General features: G+C 38.5%; 1 protein-coding gene across 3 annotated transcripts in view; it reads right to left on the reverse strand.

The window, feature by feature from the left end:
* Ercc6l2 (ERCC excision repair 6 like 2) overlaps positions 1-23,920 on the reverse strand; it is a 96,849-nt gene that overhangs the window by 35,387 nt on the left and 37,542 nt on the right. For all 3 annotated transcript variants that reach the window (XM_075969375.1, XM_075969374.1, XM_075969377.1), the window contains 10 exons: positions 23,261-23,401; positions 21,015-21,128; positions 20,124-20,243; positions 16,016-16,087; positions 15,277-15,422; positions 12,581-12,676; positions 8,156-8,255; positions 4,757-4,909; positions 3,266-3,346; positions 118-1,222 (listed from right to left, as the gene is read on the reverse strand). In XM_075969375.1, coding sequence (XP_075825490.1) covers positions 118-1,222; positions 3,266-3,346; positions 4,757-4,909; positions 8,156-8,255; positions 12,581-12,676; positions 15,277-15,422; positions 16,016-16,087; positions 20,124-20,243; positions 21,015-21,128; positions 23,261-23,401 — 2,128 coding nt within the window. The remainder of the gene's footprint in view (positions 1-117; positions 1,223-3,265; positions 3,347-4,756; positions 4,910-8,155; positions 8,256-12,580; positions 12,677-15,276; positions 15,423-16,015; positions 16,088-20,123; positions 20,244-21,014; positions 21,129-23,260; positions 23,402-23,920) is intronic.

Genomic DNA, 23,920 nt, shown 5'->3' on the forward strand with positions numbered 1-23,920 from the left:
CTTCATTATCCTGAATTATTGCCTCAATGCAGCATCCTGACTTTAGAATTATTTTACAGCTGGCTGAATAATCTCTCTTAGAATATGACTGAAAAAGTTATTTAGAGAAATGTTTACCTAAGATTTTATCCATTGAGTCACACATTTGCTCTTGACTGACACCTCTTTCATTTAAAAAGCTTGCTGGCTTCCTTGATATAAAAGTGTTGTTTTTCTCATCCGGGCCAGGTAGCTTGGAGAACAAACTGATTTTATCTTTTAGTTCAGAGGAACTCCGACGGCTGACAGATACATTGTCATCAGAGGACGAGAAGTCGTCAATGACCTGAGAGCTACAGTCCCCGTCTGCGTGCACTTGTTCTGCCTCCTTTGCTCTTCCAGGAGACTGATAAGGCTCCCTTTTGTTTTCCTTTTTTCTCTTAAACTTTAGGGAAGTAGTAGCTCTTTGCTTTCTTATTCTTGCCTTGGGGAACATGTCGATGTCATCAGATTCATCGCTAATATCATCTGTATCTTTTCTTTTCCTAACAAGTTTCAAGGTCATGTTCTCAGTAATCAAGGGTTTTGAGGGTCCATTTCCTTTGCCACTGTTCTGTCTACCAGCAACACAATTTCTTTTCACAGGGTTTTCTGCTTCAGAATCTTCAGATTCACCAAACAGCAGCTTAAAGCGTATACGGTTATTAGGGGCTTTCTGAGCTGGATACTGTGTGGGATAGATGACATCACTGTCTTCTGACTCTGTGTCATTTTGTCCCCTGACATGATGTCCATCTGTACTGTGATACTTTCTCTCATCATCAGATTGAGAAGAAACGTTCTGTTCTAAAGTCTTCTTACTTTTATCAAAACCACATTTTTCATTAGGATTTTGGATGTTCTCTGATTTCTGATGTTCTGAAGTACAAACAGAGTCTCGAGTTTTCTGACAAGCAGCCTGTTTGGCTTCTGCTGACAGGCATGTGGGCTGCTCATCAGAACTTTCATCACTGGAGGCATCATTTCCATCGCCATCCTGGACTGACTTACAATTGGCCTCAAACAATTTAGAGAATCCACACTGCAGCAAAGTGAGCTGCGCTGAGGAGCCTGCAGCTCTACTGGAGCCAGAGACTCTGTGTTCAGCCGTCTTTCTGAGGGAGCGGCCCACTGTCTCGTCATCACTGAAGTCACCGTAGAGCTCACAAACCTCTGTGGATTCTTGACAGTCAGGGTCTCCAGGCTAAAAAAGCAGTCAGAAACATCAGAAAACATGAGGGAAGGGTGGTGTGCAGTGGTGCATGTCTACAGCTAGAAAAGCAAAGGACTTGGGAAATAGACAGGAGGATCAGGGGTTCAAGACCATCCTCTGTTGTGGGATTCTGATCCCTTTAGCCAATGGCTTTTGGGGATTATGAGTCCTAGGGCGAGACTTGTCTGCAGATGTGACAATTTATCTTTTTTTTTTTTTTGGTTTTTTTTCGAGACAGGGTTTCTCTGTGGCTTTGGAGCCTGTCCTGGATCTAGCTCTGTAGACCAGGCTGGTCTCGAACTCACAGAGATCCGCCTGCCTCTGCCTCCGGAGTGCTGGGATTAAAGGCGTGCGCCACCACCGCCCGGCTAGATGTGACAATTTATAAGCTTAGGGAGAGGATCTTGCTTTCTCTTGCTCTCATGCTCTCCTGGGTGGCCAGAGCGGAGTAGGCAGCTTGCTCTTCATCCCTGAATAGACTGGATGAAGACAGCTGATCAGTGGTGGCATCTACATCCCTCAGTATCAGTGAGCGTTTACCCCTATTTTATACCTAAATAAATTCTTGAGAACCCTTAACATACTCTTGCAGCTTCTTATAACAATCCTCCACTTCACCAGGAATTCAAGGCCAGTCTTGACTATATGAAACCCTGTCTCAAGAACAAAATTTGCTACAAATTTAAATTCAGTTCCCTTTCCATGATAACCCAAGTTAAGGATAACCTTCAGTTCCCTAAAATTAAGGCTTAATTTGTTAATATCTTCAGAAAGTAATTTGATACTTCTGCCAATATTTTATATTTGTGTTTATCTACATTAAAAAAAATTGTCAGCCTGGGCCAGCAAGATGGCTCAGAGGGAGAGGCACCCGTGACCAAGCTTAACAACCCGAGCCTGATCCAACTTGGTAGAATACAAAATTTGTAAAGAAAAACAAGTCCCCCGAGTTCAAGGTCACTCAGTTCACATAAACTTAAATCTCAAAAGCAAACAAAACAAACAAAAACAAAAATAGCAACATAAAAATGTAGACAGAAGTTTCTGTCCTACCTAGTCCTGCAGCTGTTCAGTACCAAATAAACACACAGTGGCATCTATTAATTATAAACTGTTTCGCCTATTGCTCAGGCTTATTACTAACTAGCCCTTACAACTTAAATTAACCCATAATTCTTATCTATGTTTAGCCATGTGGCTTGGTATCTTACTCAGTAAGGCATTTTCATCTTGCTTCCTCTATATCTGGCTGGTGACTGTGTCTGTGCCTTTTCTCTTCCCAGAACTCTCCTAGTCTGGTTGGCATACCTATATTTCCTGCCCAGCTACTGGTCAATCAGCATTTTATTAAACCAATACGAGTGACCAATCTTTACAGTGTACAAGAGCATTATCCCACAGAATAAAAATCTTCCGTAGATTTCTTTTATCTTATATCTAACACGGCCTCTGGTAACAACATAGGTTTCATGGCTATATGATGAGATCTTAAGATCACAGACTCAAACCAACACAATACTTGCTTTGATTTACTGAATGATTTTGATACTTGGGTTTAATCTTAGATGCACATTGATGGTCATTTCTCTATTTAACTTGTTCTTCAGTTTGAAAAAAAAAAGTCTGGCCTGGCAGTGGTAGCGCATGCCTTTAATCCCAGCACACAGCATGCAGAGGCAGGCGGATCTCTGTGAGTTCGAGGCCAGCCTGGTCTACAAGAGCTAGTTCCAGGACAGGATCCAAAGCAACACAGAGAAACCCTGTCTCGAAAAAAAAAAAAACCCGAAAAAACAAAACAAACAAACAAACAAACAATATAGTCTGGTGTGGTCACTTACAGAAGGTGTTTAATTTGGGACTGCTCCTGGACTTGTTTATATGAATATTGAGTACCTTAAATAATTAATTTCATTCATCATCCTATGACTTTATGCCTCTGAGATTTTAGAAAACTTTCTATTTTTTGTGTACTGAAAAATGAAGGAAGAAGTAGAAGAAAAGACTATCACATGCCATATTTTCTGGTTTACTCACTGTTTCTAGTTCCTGTGCTGAAAGTCCCCCTTTCAACCATGTCGTGGCTGTCATGATGCCAGCTTCCACTTGGCCTTCTCTCTATAATGTCCACAAGGGAGATTATAAACAGCTGTAAATACAGAGTGAAACAACCAGAAAGGTAACAGCAAAGCAGGCTAAGTCCAAGTGGCTTTGCATCCTAATAAGAAACTCATGCAGTTTCACAAATAGACAACTAGTGGCTGTGTCCAGCTCCACTGCAAGCACTGCTGGGAAGCACAAGTGTCCCATCTGCCCAGGAATCCGCCCATCACAGCTGCTCTTTCATGTGTGAAGACGGAGCACAGGGCACCACCATCCAAGCATCTCCAAGCTCTGGTTGTGTCAGCAGTGCATTCCCTATCACAGCCACTACAGAACGTCACTGGCTGCTCAGTCCACAGGTCTTCTAGCTTCCCCGGTGCTCGTCCTGAACAACTACTCAAGCGTTACATTTAACACTCACAGTACATATATCCACCTGTATAAATGCCCTCCATCTCATCTCCATCAGGACAGAAATTGCTCAAAGACAGGGATTAATTTTTCTTGAACTATATTTATGATGCTTACTAAATGAAATACAGTCAAGAATTTTACTACAAAGTCCCAGAAGCCAAGGGAAATAGCCTGGAGTTCTTGTTGGCTGTTTCCTCATCTATGTAAGAAGGAGATGGAAAAGGATGATATTCCAGGGCTTTATCATATCTACACTAATATCAGTTGAGAAAAAGGACAATATTCTCAGTGTTCTGGTAAATTAACGAACTTAAGGAATTTTTAAAGCCATGTAAGTGTCTCATTTGAAGAATAAGAAACATCTGTAAGCTGAGCAGGAACATAGCTAAGAGTCTGAAATATTGGTGTGGAATTTTTATTGGGAACAGAAAACAAAAATCTCTAAGAGACAAGAGAGTACATCTCAGGGAATATTTTGTAACTTCTAATCAAAACATGTTTTACAGTTTTGTTTATTTAGGAAAATCTTAATTTTTTAGCTCTCAATTTCAACAACCGTTTTCAGAATAATAAACTCTTAAATTTGTCTGTCTGAAATGGCCGTGGAGGCTGTACTATCTCACGCGTGCATGGAATATATGGATGTGTATTATCTATAAATTTGTCTGTCTGAAATGGCTATGGAGACCGCACTATCTCACACGTGCATAGAATATATGGATGTGTATTATCTATAAATTTGTTTGTCTGAAATGGCCGTGGAGGCCGTACTATCTCATGCGTGGATGGAATATATGGATATGTATTATCTATCAGTATCCACGAGAAAGCCTTGGCTTTGAGGTACAATTCAGTTCCCATTTCTTTAAAAGTAAACATACTAAACAGGCATTTATGCTAAGGAAAACAAAAAATTTCTCTGACAAGGAGACACCAATTGTATTTGAAAATTCCCAAATGATAAAACTGTACTGAAATCATCATTGAAGAGGTCACAGAACAGCTCCATACCTCCAGGATGTCTCTCGTAAGACATGACCCTTGGGACCTTAGTTTGAAGAGGTTGTGGACACCAAAGAGCTCTCCTCGATGTTCTTTTGACCCTTGTACTGCTTCAAAGTATCGCTTGGCATTTTCACTTCCAACCACCACACAGTGAAGTTGCTAGAACAGAAAAATAAAAGATATTTCTGAAATGTTTGCTCCAGCAGTATGTCAGAGTTTCCTGGCACTCCCTGCACACACACAGTTTTAGCTGGGTTGGCTGAATTGCCTTAAGGAGGAGATTTTGTTTCAATTTCCCTGCAGATGTTGCCATTACGGTGAAATAATGATCTGGCCACCTTGCTGAAGCAGGCATTTTATATTTCCTAGTTTATCTGTTTTTTAAATACTGAGTCAAGATTACATTATTATAAATGTTTTATTATAAATGTTTAATAATGAAATCTGACATCTGAATAAATTTTTCTTCTTTTAAAATTACATTAAAAAGTATATTTAAGTCAAGTAAGCCTTTGCCTATCACAAGTGGCTTTTGCTCATGATGTTTATTATAGTAACACAAAGCAAACTAAAACAGCAAAATAGAATGAAGATTTTATTTTAACATTGCTATTAAATAGTCAAATATATAGTTAATGCCTTATCCTCCAGAAGAACCTATTTCTATGAAGATTTTTTTAAATTCTTATAATTTTTGATAACTTTCATATTAAATATTTCTTATAATATAAAAAACTATTAGCAGAATTGTTATATCACTTATGTTACAATCTAAAGTAACTATACAATAAACATGCTGATGCCAAGCTAACTGCAGATTTACCAACCACAATATTTCATTGACAACAACCATGAAAATCTTAGAAACACCACTGTCAAGAGTTTTGAGAACCCCAACAATGGAGTAATTTAGGATATATGTGGACATATATCATTTTAGCATCATCATATGGATACTCTCTATTTGCTAACTATTTCATAATGTAATGTAAGTGTGTAAAATTTAAACATGACCTTTGAGGAAATACACATAGATGATAAGTCTGTGAGTTTCAAATGGCCCAGAGAAACAAGAAAGGTAATAGCTCCAACAAGGAGAAGGCAAACATAGAAAATGTTATCAAATGAGAACTGGGGCAAGTTTGGAGTTTTTTGAGCTGCTCAGTCAATTCTTCTGTAAATTTTTCTAAATAAATTGTATATATAGGTATACCTATGTACAACATATAGATAAGGCAAATCTCAAAATGCCAAACTTGATTGTATATGATGCTCCAAATTTCAAGGACCACAGGTGCTGTATAAATATTATTTTAAACTATAGACTATCTGATCCCTGCATGGAAGCACAGCATACCCCATTCCAAGTCCTCCTTAAACAAGAGCTCTCCCTTAGATCTTTCCGGATGTCCCTGCAGTGCAGTTGCAGCTACAGAGGAACAGTTTCGTGTATAAACATAGCTTTTGATATGAAGTAATATGGTTCCAGGTACTAAGATTTGCTAACCATAATCCAGCTCTGTTGTGCTCTTCATTTCTTTTCTTCACCTGGTCACTAGTGAGTTTCAATCCACGCTCACTTCGGCCTACTCCATGGCTGTTTCAAGTAGAGCAGAGATTGTCTAAGTTTTTAGCCTGGGTGATGAGAGTGACTTTTTGTGTAATCAGCAAAATGTTTGCGTTGTCTTACTTGTTTGCTTCCAGGATCTCTATCTGTTGTTCTCACTTGGGAACAGACAACTCTTGGCTGCACAGTGCACAGATGAAAATACACGTTAAGCCACCTTATTACACATGATGCTCCAGAGAGTCTCTAGGAATTCTTTTTTGGGGTAGTGACTGTCTAATTTTTCTGGTGTTCTTCTTCTGGCTGAGTTTCACTGAGTTTCTTTCTTTTCTGTCTTTAAGGATCCTTAAACAATTTCTGGGCCCTGAGTAACCTTCTGTGTTTCAACGTATTTACAGCTTTTTTTGTTCTTAGTTTTTTTTTTCTTTTCTCAAAGAATGTGAGGCTCAATGTATGTATGCCTGATATGCATCCTTGTTTCAAATTCCAAACTATCTTTAAACCATGTGTTCTACCTTTTCTTTATATGATCGCTACCTTATCTTTGTATGTATCATACAAAGTTCTAAACACTTAAATTACAGTTTCCTGAAATTTTTCTATTACATATTATTTTACAGTATATAATATGCTGTTTTAGATAAAACTAAAAGTGCATATAATAATAGGTTGAAAACCACTTACATGGTTAAGGAAACATTACTGATGACCAGTTTAAGACAGAACTCAAAACTACAGGTCCTAAGAAATAGCCTATTTTTTTCAAAAGTGGTTAAGTTAGAAAAAAACTTCTCTCAAGTAGTTCCAAACTATTTCCTTTAGAGCTAAATGATTTAAGAAAATACACAAACTGCTGCGCATGGTCCTATTTTTAGAATGAAGAAGTTAGCATGAGTTTTAAGACTGAATCATTTTTAGGTTAACTACCACCACATGTGAAAGATGTTTGTTCTTAAATAGATGCCAGTCAAATATACAGGGAACAATTCAAATTTAATACTTGTAATTAAACTTGAGCCTCAGTTCAGAGCTTCTCAAACGAGCAATCCTAAATGAAGAACTGTTTATTTATAAGTATGAAGAGAACAGAAATTAATATCCTACACATATTAAAGAGCCAATGAGATTTCAGATGAACACTCAAGTACCAAGCAGCAGCAGCGGAAGCTCTAGCTGCACAATCTCATTTCCTGGGCATCTCTGCAGCCAGTTTCCTAAGGTGTCTCTGTATCTTCAAGGCATTCTCGATCTTTTTCATGTCTCAGCACATACAGAAGAACCCATGAATATCAACCTAAAGTAAAAAGAGGAGGTCCCTTAAGGCTTGAAGGTGGCTCAGGAATTCCTGCTGTGAGTTGTGCACCGGAAACTCACCTATAGTACACATATCACACCCTGGCTCACTGTATGACTTAAATCATGGTCAGTGTACTAGCTGAGTCCTGGCATTCCTGGGAGCAAGTTAAAAATGCAGAGTCACCTGGGCAGTAGTGGTGCATGCCTTAAATCCTAGCACTCAGGAGGAAACAAACAAAATGCAGAGTCTTTGGGCTGTACCTCAGACCTACTTAATCAGAACCTGAATGTCAACAAATCCCCAGGTGATTAAAGTGCACATTAAGGTTTAAGAGATATTGCTTTAAGAAGCTTTCAGGAGTAAAATCCAATGAACTTGACAATTACTCTATTTTGTGCACGTGTATGGGAAGAGTATATTTTATAATCTTAGTAAATTACACACTAGAGTAAAAATTCAAACGTTCTTTATACAAATTTGTTCCTAATTTCTGAAAATAGACCCATGTTGACTTCTAACTTAGAATGAAGTATATTCTCACCTGTTTGTAAACCTGCCGTAAGTACATGATCTCCTCCACAGTCCCCAAGGATATCAGCCTGAGCACTTTGACGTCTCTACACTGCCCGATCCTGTATGCTCTGGAAATTAAAACCAGGACATCAGGTGAAACAACCCGAAGTTTAAGAGGCAGCTTCTATGTGTAGTAGTGGACGATCACAACATTTTTAATACCTCGTGCTTAGGTTATGTGGTGTTATTTAGTAATAATGCAAATATATCTAGTCATATAAAAGATTAGTTGCTGAGAATACTTTAGAAAAGGTATATAAAATGTTCTGTTACAAATATCATCGTCCATTGCCCCAAACTTTTTTTTCTAAATTTAGCTTTTTCTTTTAGGGGACCTCCTTATGGATTCCTCCAAATGCAGACTGATCCATAGTGGCAAAAGCAAGATTAATGTCTGCCTGGGAACGAAGGGCTATAAGGGGCAGGAAGGACAAACTAAAAAGGTGCAAAGAAACCTGTGGGGGAAGGGATACATTCATTATCTTGATTATGGTGATGGTGTACACAATCATCACCACTTACCAACTGTATACATTAAGTTCGTCAAGTTTACTATATGCAAATATGGCAATTACACTTTAATAAGATGATCTAAAATAAAAACAATAAAAAGTACCCCTCCCAAAGAATAAAAACGAAAACAAAAATAAATTTTGTTAAAAATAATTGAAAATTCTCGGATGCAGGTTTAAGAACTGACATATATCTTCTGGGTCTGAGTCAATCACTCGGTTACCTAAACCCCCAGGTTGTCAGGTTGTGACAGACCCTGATACCAACCACACTTTATACTGATTCGCCACAGTGGTTACCAGTCTGCTCCCTCTGGTTCTCAAACAGGCTCTATTGATGCTCTGAACAAAGTCATATTCCTCAACACTTGTGGAGTTCCTGATGCAAATGGACAAGACTTAACTATTTACATTATTAACTATTAATTATTAGCTATTAACTATTTATAATACTTGAAAAATGTTATAACTTGGGGAAAATTTATTTTGAACTTGAGAGATCACTGTCAATACTATTAATATTTGGTATTCTCTCATAAAGACTTTTGGGTACTGCAAACCTTGTTTCTGCAGAAGGGAATAAAGGGGCTGTAAAAAAAAAATCAGAAAAGGATCCAAGAAAATATCAAATCTCTCCCTCCCTCATGTGTGTGTAGCCCACTGTTTTGTGTTCTGTTAGAATGCTTGTTTTTTAATCTCCACAGGTGAAACTTGAATACATGTACTTATGCTTCATCAAGTTCTTGGTCCATCAAACAGGGACTTACAAATGATGAGTCTTCTACTATATAGAGACAAATATAAAGGAACTGCTTTACAACATACAGGTCAATGTCTTGATTTCTCTTTGTTCTAGAGACTCAGTGGAAGGAGATGGTTGGGGAGGGAAATGCACTATGCTATGAGGGAGAGTGGAATAGTTAGGTCATAGGGATATAAATGAAAAAGTACAAAATTAGGACCTAGGGTGGTAACTCAGTAAAGTACTTGCCATTAGTTGTTAGTAAGCCTTTCTGATTTATTATTATTATTATTATTATTATTATTATTATTATTATTATTATTATTATTATTTAAGACAAGCTCTCCTACGTAGCTCTGGCTGGCCTGGATCTTGCTAAAGAGACCAGGCTAGCCTTCACCTTCAGAGTGCTGGGACTACAGGTGTATGCTACCATAAAGGCATCTTTCCCCTCTTAAACTCTTCTGCCTTGTCCTCTCCCACCATTCTTTTAATTAATAACTTAAATTATGTCATGTTAATAATGATAATTTCTTCTATAACTTTCTTTTATTGCTTTTTTGTTTGCTTGCTAGTTTTCTAAGTTATACTGTGTTTTTCATTCACTTTCAGTCTTTTCTAAGAAATTAATTTAAAATTCGGGGTTGGAGAGATGGCTCAGTGATTGACTCCTGGTAGCCATTGAACTGGAATACAATCACCTGTAACTCCAATTCTAGGGGATCCAAAGTCCCTTTCTAGCCTCAGTGGACACCATATGCACAGAGTGCACATGTACTTATGCAGGCAAACAATACACATAAAATAAAACCTTAAAGAAGAAATTAAAATTATAAACTAAGTATTTTCCTTCAAACTCAGGAAGCTTTTTAATTATTATTCCTTTTTTTTCCTCTGCTGAGAATTCCATAATGTGCAAAGAGGTCTATTTGATGAGAAGGAAGGAGAAAAGAGAAGAAAAGTAAAGGAAAATATGTCTCTTTGGTGAGATTTATTTTTCCTTCTTTTTAAAAGATTCTTTCTCAGGCTTAGTATCTTAAAGTACTATGACTCCATGCTCACAGGTTCTTTTACTTCATCCTGTTTAAGTCAGGGTTGAGTCTAATGAAGCTTTTAATTCTAGAACTAAATGGCAGGTTCAGAATATTTGTACTTTTGTTCTCATGTTTATTTCTGCTGATATTCTTTCTCATTTTGCCCACCAGTATTTTCTAGAATTCTCTGTGTATTTTTTCAGTTTTTAGAGAATTTACGATGGTTACTTTAAAGTCTGTCTTGTATGTTCACTGTCTATCCTATCTTTAAGGAAAGTGTCTGGAGACTGGTTTTGCTATTACTTTGAATAGATCGTATGTTCCTGTATATAACTTCAGAAGCAGAATGTGTGGAGGATGAGGGCTAGTCACCTGTGCTTTCAAACAGTAGTGAGGGATCACCCATGACTTGCTCTTATAATTGTTGCCCTTAATTTTTTCTAGTATTTAAAAATATCATTGTTAAAAATTTTGAGAACTGATCAGGATATTGTTTCCTGAAAGCAAAGAAAAATTCTAAGAGTTCCTTCTTCTTGAATAATCCTGACACTTCTCTAAAATCACATGGAGTTTCAATTCTTACCTACTGATATTTTTATATCATCCTTTAGTATTTAGGAGAATTTTTCCCTTATAATTGTATGAAGCCTCTTGGCCACACTGTCAATAAGTTTTAGCACCAACAATTACATAGAACCTACTTCGGCCATCACTGACCTGTCAGTCAGTCTGAGCACTGCTCTTGGTCTACAGCAGTACACTCCTGAGCTCTCGGGTGTCAGGCTGCTTTTAATCTTGTCTTACACACTAATGAGTCAGTCACTGATCACAACCACAAGTCAAAGTAGTTTTCTTTCTCATAAGGTTATAGCTATAGTCACAGACAAAAAGTCTGACCTGCAGAGATGAAGCTGATTCCTATTTATGGTTAACTTGATTTTTCTTTTGGGTTTTGTTTTTATAAATCCTCTTATTTCTTACTCTGGGGTATTTTAGTCCTCTTTATCTTCAGAATTAGAAATATAACAAAGATATAGATTTCATCTCCCTCTTGGCCATTATTTGCACTAAGTGTTTGGCAGCCCTTCAAAATTAACAATGTTCTTCAGATATATTGTTAATTCCCTCCCATCCTTCAGTCTTCTGTTTTTATTTCTGGAACAAACAGATGATTTTTTTTTTGGTGTGGGGGGGATGCTTTCCTCTCTCTGTACTCATATTCTACATCTATTTGACTGCACTTTGATTTAAAATGCACATCCTTTAGACCACATCGCTCTCTCTACTTTATTATTCAGATCTGCTGATGAGTTTGATCTCAGCAAAAGCTGTAATTTCTAATAACATTTCTTGCTCACTACATACGTATTCTTCTTACTGAGCTGTATTATTTTTGTCTCACCCTTATTTTAGTTCCTTCAATGCCTGTTTTTCCCTGTGGCTCTTTTCTCTCATGCTGCTACTTTTATGCAAATGTCTCATAATTCCTAATTTCTCTTTTGTAATTAAAATAAAAAGGCACGTGAATTAAAGTGGAAAGATGGTCTAGTTCCCTGTGTAGGCAATAGGTTTATTCAATTACTTCTCGTATTGTGTACTATGAAGACCTGGGATTCTTGTCTGGCTCCACTTAGTGACCTAAATCTCAGTTTTCTACCTGTGAAGCCATCCTTTAAGGAACTCACCATAGACCACGCCTGTGTATGAAGTACACAAAGGAAGCTGCCTCAGTCTCACGTTGCTCTATGAGGTCGCAAGAGCAACACCCTCGTCTGCTTCCACACCCTATGAGGTGTCTGTCACTCAGGCTGACAGTTTTCTCTCTGCTAAGTCTCTCTTTGGAGTTTCCGCAGAAGTCCTGGACCAGCAACGAACTGTCCTAGTTTCCGTTGGGATTATGGTCTTATTCACATGAGCAGGATTTGGAGGTAGAAAACAAAAGGCTATGAGCAGCCTGCCATTTGAATTTAGAGGTTTGGGGTCATATTTTAATACAAATTTTTTCAAGGTACCTACCTTTTCTAACTATAAGCAATCTCTAAAGTCCCAGAGTGGTTTTAAATGACAAGCACTCACAGGTCATTTACATTTTGTCAGTTTAATACCTGTCAATGGCTTGAAGATCATTGGCTGGATTCCAAGTTGGATCAAATAATATAACAACATTGGCACCAACAAAATTGAGACCTAGTCCACCAGCCCTGTAAAGAAAAGGAAACAACACATTAAAAAGCATAAACCACTGAGAGGGATGGCAGTGCACACTGTAATCTCGGCACTCAGGAGGCAGAAGCAGGAATCAAAAGTTCCAGGTCAGTTTAGCTCTAACATAAGGACAGGCCTATAAGATGAGAATGAATACACCAACGTTGATTCCCAGGAATTCCTGGACAGTGTTGGTGCCCTAGGGTCGGTACCATTGGACTCTTTGCTCAGAACTGGGCACTGCATCCTTCTCTGCCTTGTCCCAGCTGGAGCTGCTCCTGAGAATCCAGAGAGACTTGAACCTGGGGACAAAGGTGGGAAAGGGAAAGAGTTTTGGAAAAAGAGACAACAATACAGCGCGGTGATGGTGGCGCACGCCTTTAATCCCAGCACTCAGGAGGCAGAGGCCTGCAGGTCTCTGTGAGTTCAAGGCCAGCCTGGTCTACAAGAGCTAGTTCCAGGACAGGAACCAAAAGCTACGGAGAGACCCTGTCTCGAAAAATCAAAAAAAAAAAAAAAAAAAGACAACAATACAATCCCAGCATGGAGAAGCTGAGGTAAACGTGGAGAGACTCAAATGCACAGCAAGGAGAGGTCATATGTGCGTTTGCGCACACTACATGTCTAATATGTGCATCTGAGCACACTGCATGTCTAATAACTGCTCTAAAAGCTAATCTGTGGATACTAAGCTAGTTAGCGTTTCAGGAGTTAAAAACAGTGATAGCCCCAACAAAGTAAAAGACAAGAGTTAACAGATACAGATGGGGGCAAAGTTCAAAGAAGGAGTGGCTTATGCAGAGAATTACTTTTTGAACTCAGTCACACAGAACTTCTGCCTTGGTCAGAACATTAATAAAAGACACAGGGAAACCACACAAGTGGAGGACAACTGGTCTCCAAAGAAGTTCCACCAGGAAATCAAAATAAAAAACTATAAAATATGTGAAGAAATCATGTACCAGAAGCAAGAGCCTGAGGAAACAGCCTGATGATTAGCAACCCCAGGTACAAAACTGAATACAGTAAAAAAACAACTAATAAAAAGATTTTAAGGGCTGGGTGTACTGGTACATGCTTTTAACCTCAGTATGTGGGAGGCAGAAGCAGGTTCAAGATCAACCTGGTTCACAGGCCAGATGGGGCTACAGAATGAGACCCCAGTCTTAAAAAAAAAAAATTAGGATCAGCAAGATAGATCATAAGCCTTGCCTAACCACAATAAATAAATTAATTTTAAAAATAATTTCAAAAATTTTAATAATGTGATGAAAAATTAAAAGACTAAAAAACACAGGGAACAAAATGCAAATAAAATGATAAGATGGGTTTGTAAAGGATTCCTAAAAATAAACATTTTTCTTCAGACATTAGGAATGCAGTGCATTGGGTACGAAGGGATTGTTCAGTTACAGTGAGACCAGAGCTGTCAGCTGTTTTCAGAAAACAACCTCTGTTCAGTGTCACAGAACTTAAGAAAGGAAGGCAGGATTTACATCACTAAGTACTGCTTTCAATGTAAGGACTTAGGTGAGGGATGTTCGATATCATCTACAGCAAATGAGTTCAAAGCTTCTCCCCTATTCTCAGCTGCAAGAATCCAGTCACCCCACAGCAGCTTGACTCTGCATCTCAGTACTCAGCTTGAGTTCCACATGTGCGATTCACATTTGATTTCTAAAGGTTCTCTGATATGGGTTCCCCTCTGCATGCTGTGAATACCATTGCTGCTTTAGACCAGTGGTTTAACACAGTAAAGCCAGGAGGGAAATACAAGCAGAGATGTAGAGAGGAAGTAGGTGGAGTCGGTGAGAAGCCATGTAGCTGCCTGCAGGAGACAGATGCACCACAACCTTGCTGGTAAGCCACAGCGAAATGGCAATACACAGATTAGTAGAATGGGTTAATTTAAGATGTAAGAGCTGGCCAGAAATACACTCAACCTATTAGCCAAACGGTATTGCAATTAATACAGATTTCTGAGATTATTTTGGTCCTGGGCAGCTGGGAACAAACAAGCGGCCTCCCCCTACAGTTCTCTATTTTCAAAAACAGTGAGAAAAGCCTAAAAAGTCTCACACAGAATGCCAAAGTATTTATTATGCCCTCAAATATCTTCCTTGGGTATTTCTACTGGCTGAAATCTTGCTCAGAAGAACACATTTTCCTTACAAGGTTCTAATTAGAGATTCACTAAGTAGGTGCAAGAACAAATCTATTCCTTATAAAATCTCAGGAGCAGCTCCAGCTGGGACAAGGCGGAGAAGGATGCAGTGCCCAGTTCTGAGCAAAGAGTCCAATGGTACTGACCCTAGGGCACCAACACTGTCCAGGAATTCCTGGGAATCAACGTTGGTGTATTCATTCTCATCTTATAGGCCTGTCCTTACTCAGGGAGTTCCAGAATGATAAGTAAATAAAAGATTAGGTAAAACTCAAGATACTGCTATTCCAGTAACAAATGATAGAGTTTTTACTGCTTCTTAAAGTCAAATAAAATAGAGTAACATACACCCATTTGGTAAAAATTAATCCCAAAACAGTTAAAAAAAACCCAACCATATAGAAATCAATCTATGCAGTTTTGTTTTCTTACATCGTGGAGACAAGACAAATGTTCACGTCTTGTGTACTGTTGAACTCTTTCACAATCTTGAGTCTTTCCTCTGATTTTGTGCTTCCATCAAGTCTCCGGTAGTCAAGGCCAGAAGCCATACAGTACTGCTGCAGCACGTCCAGCAGCTGGAGGGGAGCAGAGGAAGCATCAAGTTTTCTTTCAGTCACAGGCTTTGTCCAGCCACTGAGGCTGCATCTGGTGAGCACTGACCATTGGGCTCACCATTCCTTCTAACTAATGAGCAATAGATAAAGGGGTCCTGGGTGTAACTCTGTGCGAGAATGATTTCCTATGCTAAGCCCAGGCTCTATTTCATTCCAGCACCAAAAAAATAAATACTTTCTCACTTTTAACCCATGTATTTATTTCTTTCCATTATTCTGAAATAGGCTATCTTTTCTTTTTAATAAGTCTTTCTTAAAAATCATCAGTCAAATAATGTAAACATTTATTTATGTCGTTTTGCAAACTTTAAAATATCCTAAATATTTAAAAAAACACCAACAGAAAATACAACTTTACTTTGAGTGTGACAGGATGGTGGCATCCCTATCTAATTTCCACACATAACTGAGTGTGCTGGGAAGGTCTGAGTTGCTTCCCTCACCACAATTTGCTGTGGGGATGAAGAGGACGTAACAGTAATCTGCTACTTCCTTGTGCTTAGTGCCTGGAGACCCCAGGTCCACCAAGCAAGAACAGTCTGGATGGAACTCACCTTGGTGGAAAAGGAGAAGAGAAGAACCTTATCTCTGCGTTTCCTAAAATGGTTTAAAAGCTGCTGGAGAACCTGGGAAGGAACACAGGGCATCAGTGGACCAGTCCCAATCACAACCACACTTTTCACATCCAGACAGCCCTGAAGAGTTCCCGAAAGTGCTTTACACAACACTAACCTCAGTCATCTCTGCTAATTTATCTATTCCAAGTTAACAAATGTAACTTTATCACATCAAATGCTATTCCTCATCCTGCTGTCAGAAAGAAGGTAAAGTTCCCAAAGCCTATTTCATCTCATCTGGTTTTAATACAAAGAAGCATTTTAGATGAGGGATTTAATTTAATTTCTAGAATACAATTTTATATCTACACTATGTTAAGAAACTGAATTAGCAAATCATACCTTTTAGCAAATAAATGGCTTTCTAGACAAACAAAACACAATGTTCTCAGTTGCATCTAGGTAGGTTCTGAAAGACCTGATGTTTATTCTTAGATATGCACCTGCACCTTACTTTCTCCCGTTTGTTTATTTACAGTAAAACCTGATTTCCAGGTTGGATTTGACCTCACAGTGCTAATAACCTGCTCTCATACTCAGGTCTTTGGAGGGGAAGCAAAAGCCCAAAGATACACAGAAGAAGATGCTATTTTCAAGCAGACATCCTCATAACTGGGAAAACAGAACACAATGAAAAAGCAATCCACAGAGGGAAGAGGACTTTTCTCTACCAAGTTTTACTGAACTACAAAAGAAACAATGCTATTTATTTGATGATAAATATCTAAAGAAAAAATATACTCAATATAGCACCTTTTAATAGTTTATCTAGTAAGGACTTGTTCTAAATTTGAGCTGTACCCTCCATCCTTGAAAAAAAAAAACATGCTACAGAGGTTGCCTTTTTAAATCTACTCAGATGGTGAATAAAAATGCCACAACTAGGGAAATATTATTTTAATATCTGACAACATATAAAGTTTTATTTGCATTTAGTTTATTTTTAAATGAAATAACTGAGTTTATGAAGGACATGCATTTTAATTTTATATAAGATTAATACTTTTAACTGATACACATTATAGAAGTTTTCAGAACTGAGTACAAATGTGAAAAGTTCCCACATACCACCCCTCACCTCTCTTTTTGCAATACTTGGGATTAATCCATGGCCTTGTGCATGCTAGGCTTCTACGTCTGAGTTATATATCCCCGTAATACCTCCTATTAACGTCTATGTAAAGCTAATATTATTAAAATATGATTATCATTCACAGAGTATCTATGCAACTAAGAATACTGACTCATACTGTTAACAGAAGTCCAGCCTGCATTAGTGTTCACTCACCTTGTTTCCAGTTTTGAATTCTGATGAGTATATCATGACAACATCATATAAAACAGTGTTACTGTTTAAAAGTCCCTGGTGTTTTACCTACATACCTTTCTTCCCCCTGATCTTTTTGCTATCTCTGGAGTGCTTCCATTTCCAGAAGGTCATACAGATGGAATCACACAGCATTTAGTCTTTTCCAGACTGGGTTCTTCAATTAACAATGTACATTTAAGAGTTCTCCAAGGTTTCACCGTGTAGCCCTGGCTACACTGTCCTTGAACTTAACAAGATCCACCTGCCCCTGCCTCTGCCTCTGCCTCTGCCTCTGCAGCCAGAGTGAAGGGATTAAAAGCAAGCACCTCCATGTCTCACTTAATTTTTATTGTTAAAAACTATGCCATTTTATGGCTACACCACAGTTTATCCATTTGCCTTTTGAAGAACATCTTGACTGTTTCCAAGCTTTGAAAATTATGAATAAATTTAGGTGGGGTTCTTGTGCAGGCATAAGTTTAAACTTAGTAAATAAAATTCACTACATCTAACTTAGATAAATAACAGGAAATGTGACTAATGGGTAATAAGGTATGAATGTTTCATTCTCATATTTTAAATCTCAAACACATTTTAAATGCTATGCATTTACCATTATCAAAAGTGAAAGCTTTGCCAAAAGTTATCAGACTATTTTCCAGACAGACCAACTCACTCTGTAGCTTCACCTGTGATGGAAGCGGAGCAGAAGCACCTGGTGCTCCAGTGGTCTGGACTTGCTGCCGTAACAGGCATGCACTGGTTCCTTCCTTTTATTCTTTTCAGTTATATAGCAGTGGGCAGCATCTTCCCTTGAGCTTGCTTGCCATCTGACCTTGTTTTTGTACTAAATTATCTGTTCAGATCTTCCGCCCACTTTTAAGCTAGATTACCTATTTTCTACTACTGAGTTTGAAGATTCTCTGTATATTTTGGATACCAACCCTTCATCATCTTGTAAAGACATTCTGGTCTGCAGCTTGTCCTTTTATTCCCTTGGAAGATGCTAATGTATTCAACCGGAAATATTCTGAACAGAAATCTATTCATGTCACTGGACATGGATGGCTTCTGATCTGTTGTCATTTGAGGTATTTAAAAGTAAAAGCAGAAATAAGTAATGAGAAGAGAATTTTTCTTCTCCTGACTGCAGGTCTTATTAGGCTAATTTAAAGAAAAACAACTCATTAAATGAATAACCATAAATTAAGGGTTTTTACCAAAAATTCAAAAATGGCAGTACCACGAATATATGTTGACACTTTAATAATACAGATCTTTATTTAGCTTCCATAAAACAATCTACCTATGAATTTGAGAGTATTCAAAGTAAATACATTTTTGGATATAAGTTTCTTGAATTATTCAGACTGGCCTAGAAGGATGAACAAGGTGTCTTTCAGTCACAGAACACTGATCTGGGCTCCCTAGACTTTCTAGCTCTCTTAGTAAGTGGGTCTGTGGTATTTCTCCAAGGGATAGACTGAGAATTCAACATGTCTGAATTCACAATTGAAGTTTTTAACCTCACAGCAATAATTCTATGATAAGCTTATAGGCTATAAATTACCAAACAGTATGTCAAAGGTAATGCTGCTAATTACATGATAAGAAACAAACAGCCCTGCGGTATACATCTCCAGCTTATTGCTGTCAAGATTCGCTTGACTAGCAGTCAGTCAGAAGTTGCAAATCAACTGTTCTCCATAGAAACCAAGATGCCTATCCAGTTTTCAATAACCAAAATAAAAATAAAAATGAAATCTAATCATTATCTTAACTACACACTATAATTTCTAAAAATAAAACTCTAAATGAATCTGGCTCTTATAGTTTGAAATTTTAAAATAAACAAATAAAATGGATAAAAAGAGATTGTTATAATTTAATTATTTCTTTGAATAAATCATAATATTCTCATGAATACAAATTAATTTAATTTTTAAAATAAATTTTTAATGTAATCCTCTTAACTACTTCTATTTTTACCTATTTTGTTTAACTAAAATTCTAGGTTCTAAGCAACTAAATCACATTGAGCTTATCTAGAATAACAGCTAAAAGCACTTCTAGATAAGACACTAATTGACTAATTTGAATTACTTCCTTTTTATTCCCTTTGCCAAAAGAAATAAATATCTTCCCATCTTATAAATTGTAGTATAAGGCTGAGAATTGTTCTATAAAAATCTGTGAGCCCATAAATGAGGGATTCTTGATAGTTACTGAGGGGCCAAGCAAACTTGGCTTCTTGCAGAGGGCAGTCACACTACGGTGACAGGCAATGTCCAGAAACCTAAGCTTCCGTAGGTCTTCCTAAGGCTTCCTTTCCACACCCCTTTAGTAATGCAGTACCAAGAACAACATGGCCATAGGTCAGTTTCCCCGAGCAGAACAAAATGCTCCCTTGCAATTTTACTATACAGGTCAGCAAACAAAAATTGGAGGCAGAAAAATCTAGTCTGCCTTGTCTCTGCACGTATGTGTTATATGTGCATACATTTTAAGTGCTCTTAAGCCCAATAGATTAGTAAGGAAAAATCTGAAGTAATTTGATCAACTGCCACTGAGAACTCATTGTGTGCACAGATCTATGTGCACAGCTTACAATCTTCCTCACTTCTCAGGGCTTGGGATCTGTCCTGACTCGCTGGTGTCCTTGCTGTACCACTGCATAAATCAAACTTTTCTGTGCAGCATTCCTGGTTGAATGCAAACTGAAGGAAGAACACGTACCTTCATTTTCCCACTATACTTAGGGTCAGAAAGTGTTTCAAAGGCTGCATCTTTGCTTTTCTGCACAAAATCTGGGAATCTGGAAAATACCTGATCACATATCCTCTTGATAAGTGTTTCCTGAGAGAAGGAAGAAGAAATTTCAATACATATTTAAACCTGCAAAAAATAAAACTTTGTAAAAAGACAAATGTAATCTGCCTTCTGAATTCGAGGCCAGCCTGGTTTACAGAGCTAGTTCTAGGTCAGGCTCCAAAGCTACAGCGAAACCCTGTCTCGAAAAACCAAAACCAAACCAAACCAAACCAAACAAAGCCAAGAGTATTTAGCAAAGATAATGTGAAGGAGAACTCTGAGCTGCAGAGACTGATCAACTGATCAGTGCTGCAATACTGTGGACAGATGGAAATGTTGCAGCTTCAGAAGTTAACGGACAAAGCTTTAGTCCCACTCTCTGACAGCCACTCCTTGCCTACCTCTATGTCAGAACTAATGTTCTGTGGCTAACAGATAAAGAATTTGGGATCTTAGATTCTAACAATCCATAAGCTACAAATGTTATCAGAATAGCATACTGAGCCCATAAAAATAGTTTTGCCATCTTGTTGTACCCATCTCTCTAATGTGCCCACTAGTATAAAACTTGCCTCAATTTGTGACTTTCTTTCTTCAGTAAACTATAAAACTCCATAAAACCACTTCCATGTTAAAATATGGAATTTGGGATAATCTAAATCCTTCTTCCTAGGCTCTGGTCACTGAAATAGCTCCGGAATAAAGTATCCTTTACTTCCTTTAAGATGAGAGCTATGTTTTTTGTGTGTTAACAACACTGTACAGTATGAGTTTTATACCAACAGCAACACAGAAAAATGTAAAGTCAACCCCCACCTGATGTTTGGAGGTACTGGCGGTCTGCAGCAGAGCGACATGGTTTGCTACTTTCTGTAGCACAGTCAGGTAACTAAGACACAGCGATCTCACTTTGTCACCTTGTGAATTAGTCTGTAACCAAAAGAACAGAAAACACAAATAAGAAAAGCATTAACAACATGGCTATATAGCTAATTATAAAACACAACACTAATAGTTATTTCTAATTATCTAAGACAGTGAAGGCAACTGCTTGGAAGAATATCCATGAAGCAGGGACCTAGAATCACTCTTCATGAATCCTAAGATAGCAATGAGTATTTAATAAAGGGGAACCTCCATTCCGGAATGGAACAGTGACAGAAAGGCTACACTAGGAGGGTCTGGTATCAGCACTATGATGTAGTTACCATGTTCTAAAGAATACTTTACTCTCTGCTTACGCCTAGCCCAGCAGAACTGAAGATACTCTTAAGAGACACTTGTTTCTCAATTGGACTACTGATGTGGGATGCCCTTCTGTATGCTGTGAATGTGTTCTATTACCACTGGTTAATAAAGAAGCTAATTTGGCCAACAGCCAGGCAGAATAGAGCTAGGCAGGAAATCCAAGCAGAGTAGAGGTGGGGAAAGAAGGTGGAGACAGGGAGATGCCAGTAGTGTTTAGAGAAGCAAGATGTAAGGTCACAAGCCACGACCCTTTTGACAAAATATAGAATAATAGAAATGGGTCAATTTAAGTTAATAATAAGCCTGAGCTAATGGATCAAACATTTTTGTAATTAATATTAAGCCTCAGAGTGGTTATTTGGGAACTGGCAGGTGGGAGAGAAACCTCCAGTTATAGACTATCAGACCACTAAAACAATGGAACCCAAGAAACTCATACTGGGAGGTTGAAAAAAACTCTAGCCATTGAGGGAACCCGACTTCCAGAAAGATTTTACATAGTTCTAACTTGCAAAACCACGTTACAGACTGAAGCCCAGACACTGATGGTCAGTGGTGGGCGGGACAGCATCTTGACTGGCACCGCTGGGATGGCACATCCTTGGCCCTTTATTTAAATGCTGATCTCACTTCTGGAATGGGAACATAGACTTGAGGAATTTGATGGATCTCTGTCCCTTTTTCCAATGTAGCTGTGCTTACTAAATCTCCTTTGCTTTCTTTAATTGAATTATGATGAGAGGCCAGATCTGACTTGGGGAACAGGGTGTAACCCCCAAATCTGATAATAAAACTAGAAAGCTTTTTAAAAATATGGGATATTACAAAAATGGAAATGGCTGAAAAGAGCAAAACCAGCTAGACTGAATAAAAAGCAATCTAGAAAAATACTTGGATCCCTGTAATCATCACAGGTATGTGACATAAGAAGAAATTTTATAAAGGCTGGGCAGTGGTGCCACACACCTTTAATCCTAGTATCTGGGAGACAGAGGCAGGTGGATCTCTGTAAGTTCAAAGTCAGCCTGATCTACAGTGAGTTCCAGGACAGGTAGGGCAACAAAGATAAACCCTGTCTCAGAAAACCAACCAACCAACCAACCAACCAACCAACCAACCAACCAACCAACCAAATAAGCAGATAGGAAAACAAGTAATTTTTTATCTCTAAGGAAACTTTTTGTTCTATTAAAACAGTGCTCTATTAAGCAGATACTGTGCTAAGAGTTGTATTTCATCAGCAAAGCACTGATTCATTCTTAACAGCAGTGGATGAAAAATTTGTAAAAATGGAATTTTAGAATGAAAGTTAATTATTTCCTAATAAGTAGTAAGATACCAAACTGAAGCTCAATTTCTAAACTAGGTTTTGTTGCTATCTGAATATTGTATTTTATAGTGTAGTGATTTGAAATTGTAAAGCATTTCTGATTAATTGGTGATTACCCGTGTGGTATGCATGTGCCATGGCAGACATGTGGAGACCAGAGGATAACTTTTAAGATGCGATTCCTGCTTTCCACCTTGTTCTGAAGCAGACTCTCTTACTGACCTGCAGCTCCCAGGGATTTTCCTGCCTACAACGCCATCCTGCCAGGAGCGCTGAGATTACACAGCCTGCTGCGCATGCTATCTGCATGGGTTGTGGGAATCAGAACTCGGCTTGTCAGGCTGGTGTTGCCAGCACTTCTCACCACGTCATCTCCCTGGCCCCTTGATAACTTTCTAAAAACACAGCTTCTAAAGTTAAAGAACCGAAGAACAGTGGTCTCACTGACACAGAATCAAACAGTGAAGGTAAGGGAAATGCTTGCCTTGTGACAGCAGTTTCTCCTTTTCCGGCCACTGCCACAGGTACAAGGCTGAGAGGACTGAAGGATCAAAGCTACATCTTCTGTGTCTAACACTGTTTGGTAGACAGCTTTCTGGAACTCTGTCAAAGAACAATACACCATCTGCAGACCAAGGAGAGGACAGTTATGAGGATTTCTATAGCAATGAGGAGTCATCACAATGCCCACTAGATTTAGTGATGGTCACACCACAGTCACCTACACTGGTTACCTGTGCTTCTGTCTTTATAGATTTAGTGACGGTCACACCACACTCACCTACACTGGTTACCTGTGCTTCTGTCTTTATAGATTTAGTGACGGTCACACCACACTCACCCACACTGGTCACCTGCGCTTCTGTCTACAGATTTAGTGACGGTCACAACACACTCACCCACACTGGTTACCTGCACTTCTGTCTACAGATTTAGTGATGGTCACACCACACTCACCCACACTGGTCACCTGCACTTCTGTCTACAGATTTAGTGACAGTCACACCACACTCACCCACACTGGTCACCTGCACTTCTGTCTACAGATTTAGTGACAGTCACACCACACTCACCCACACTGGTCACCTGCACTTCTGTCTACAGATTTAGTGACGGTCACACCACACTCACCCACACTGGTTAC

This window comes from Microtus pennsylvanicus, chromosome 4 (genome assembly GCF_037038515.1).
Source record: "Microtus pennsylvanicus isolate mMicPen1 chromosome 4, mMicPen1.hap1, whole genome shotgun sequence".
In the NCBI taxonomy this organism is placed as follows: Eukaryota; Metazoa; Chordata; class Mammalia; order Rodentia; family Cricetidae; genus Microtus; species Microtus pennsylvanicus.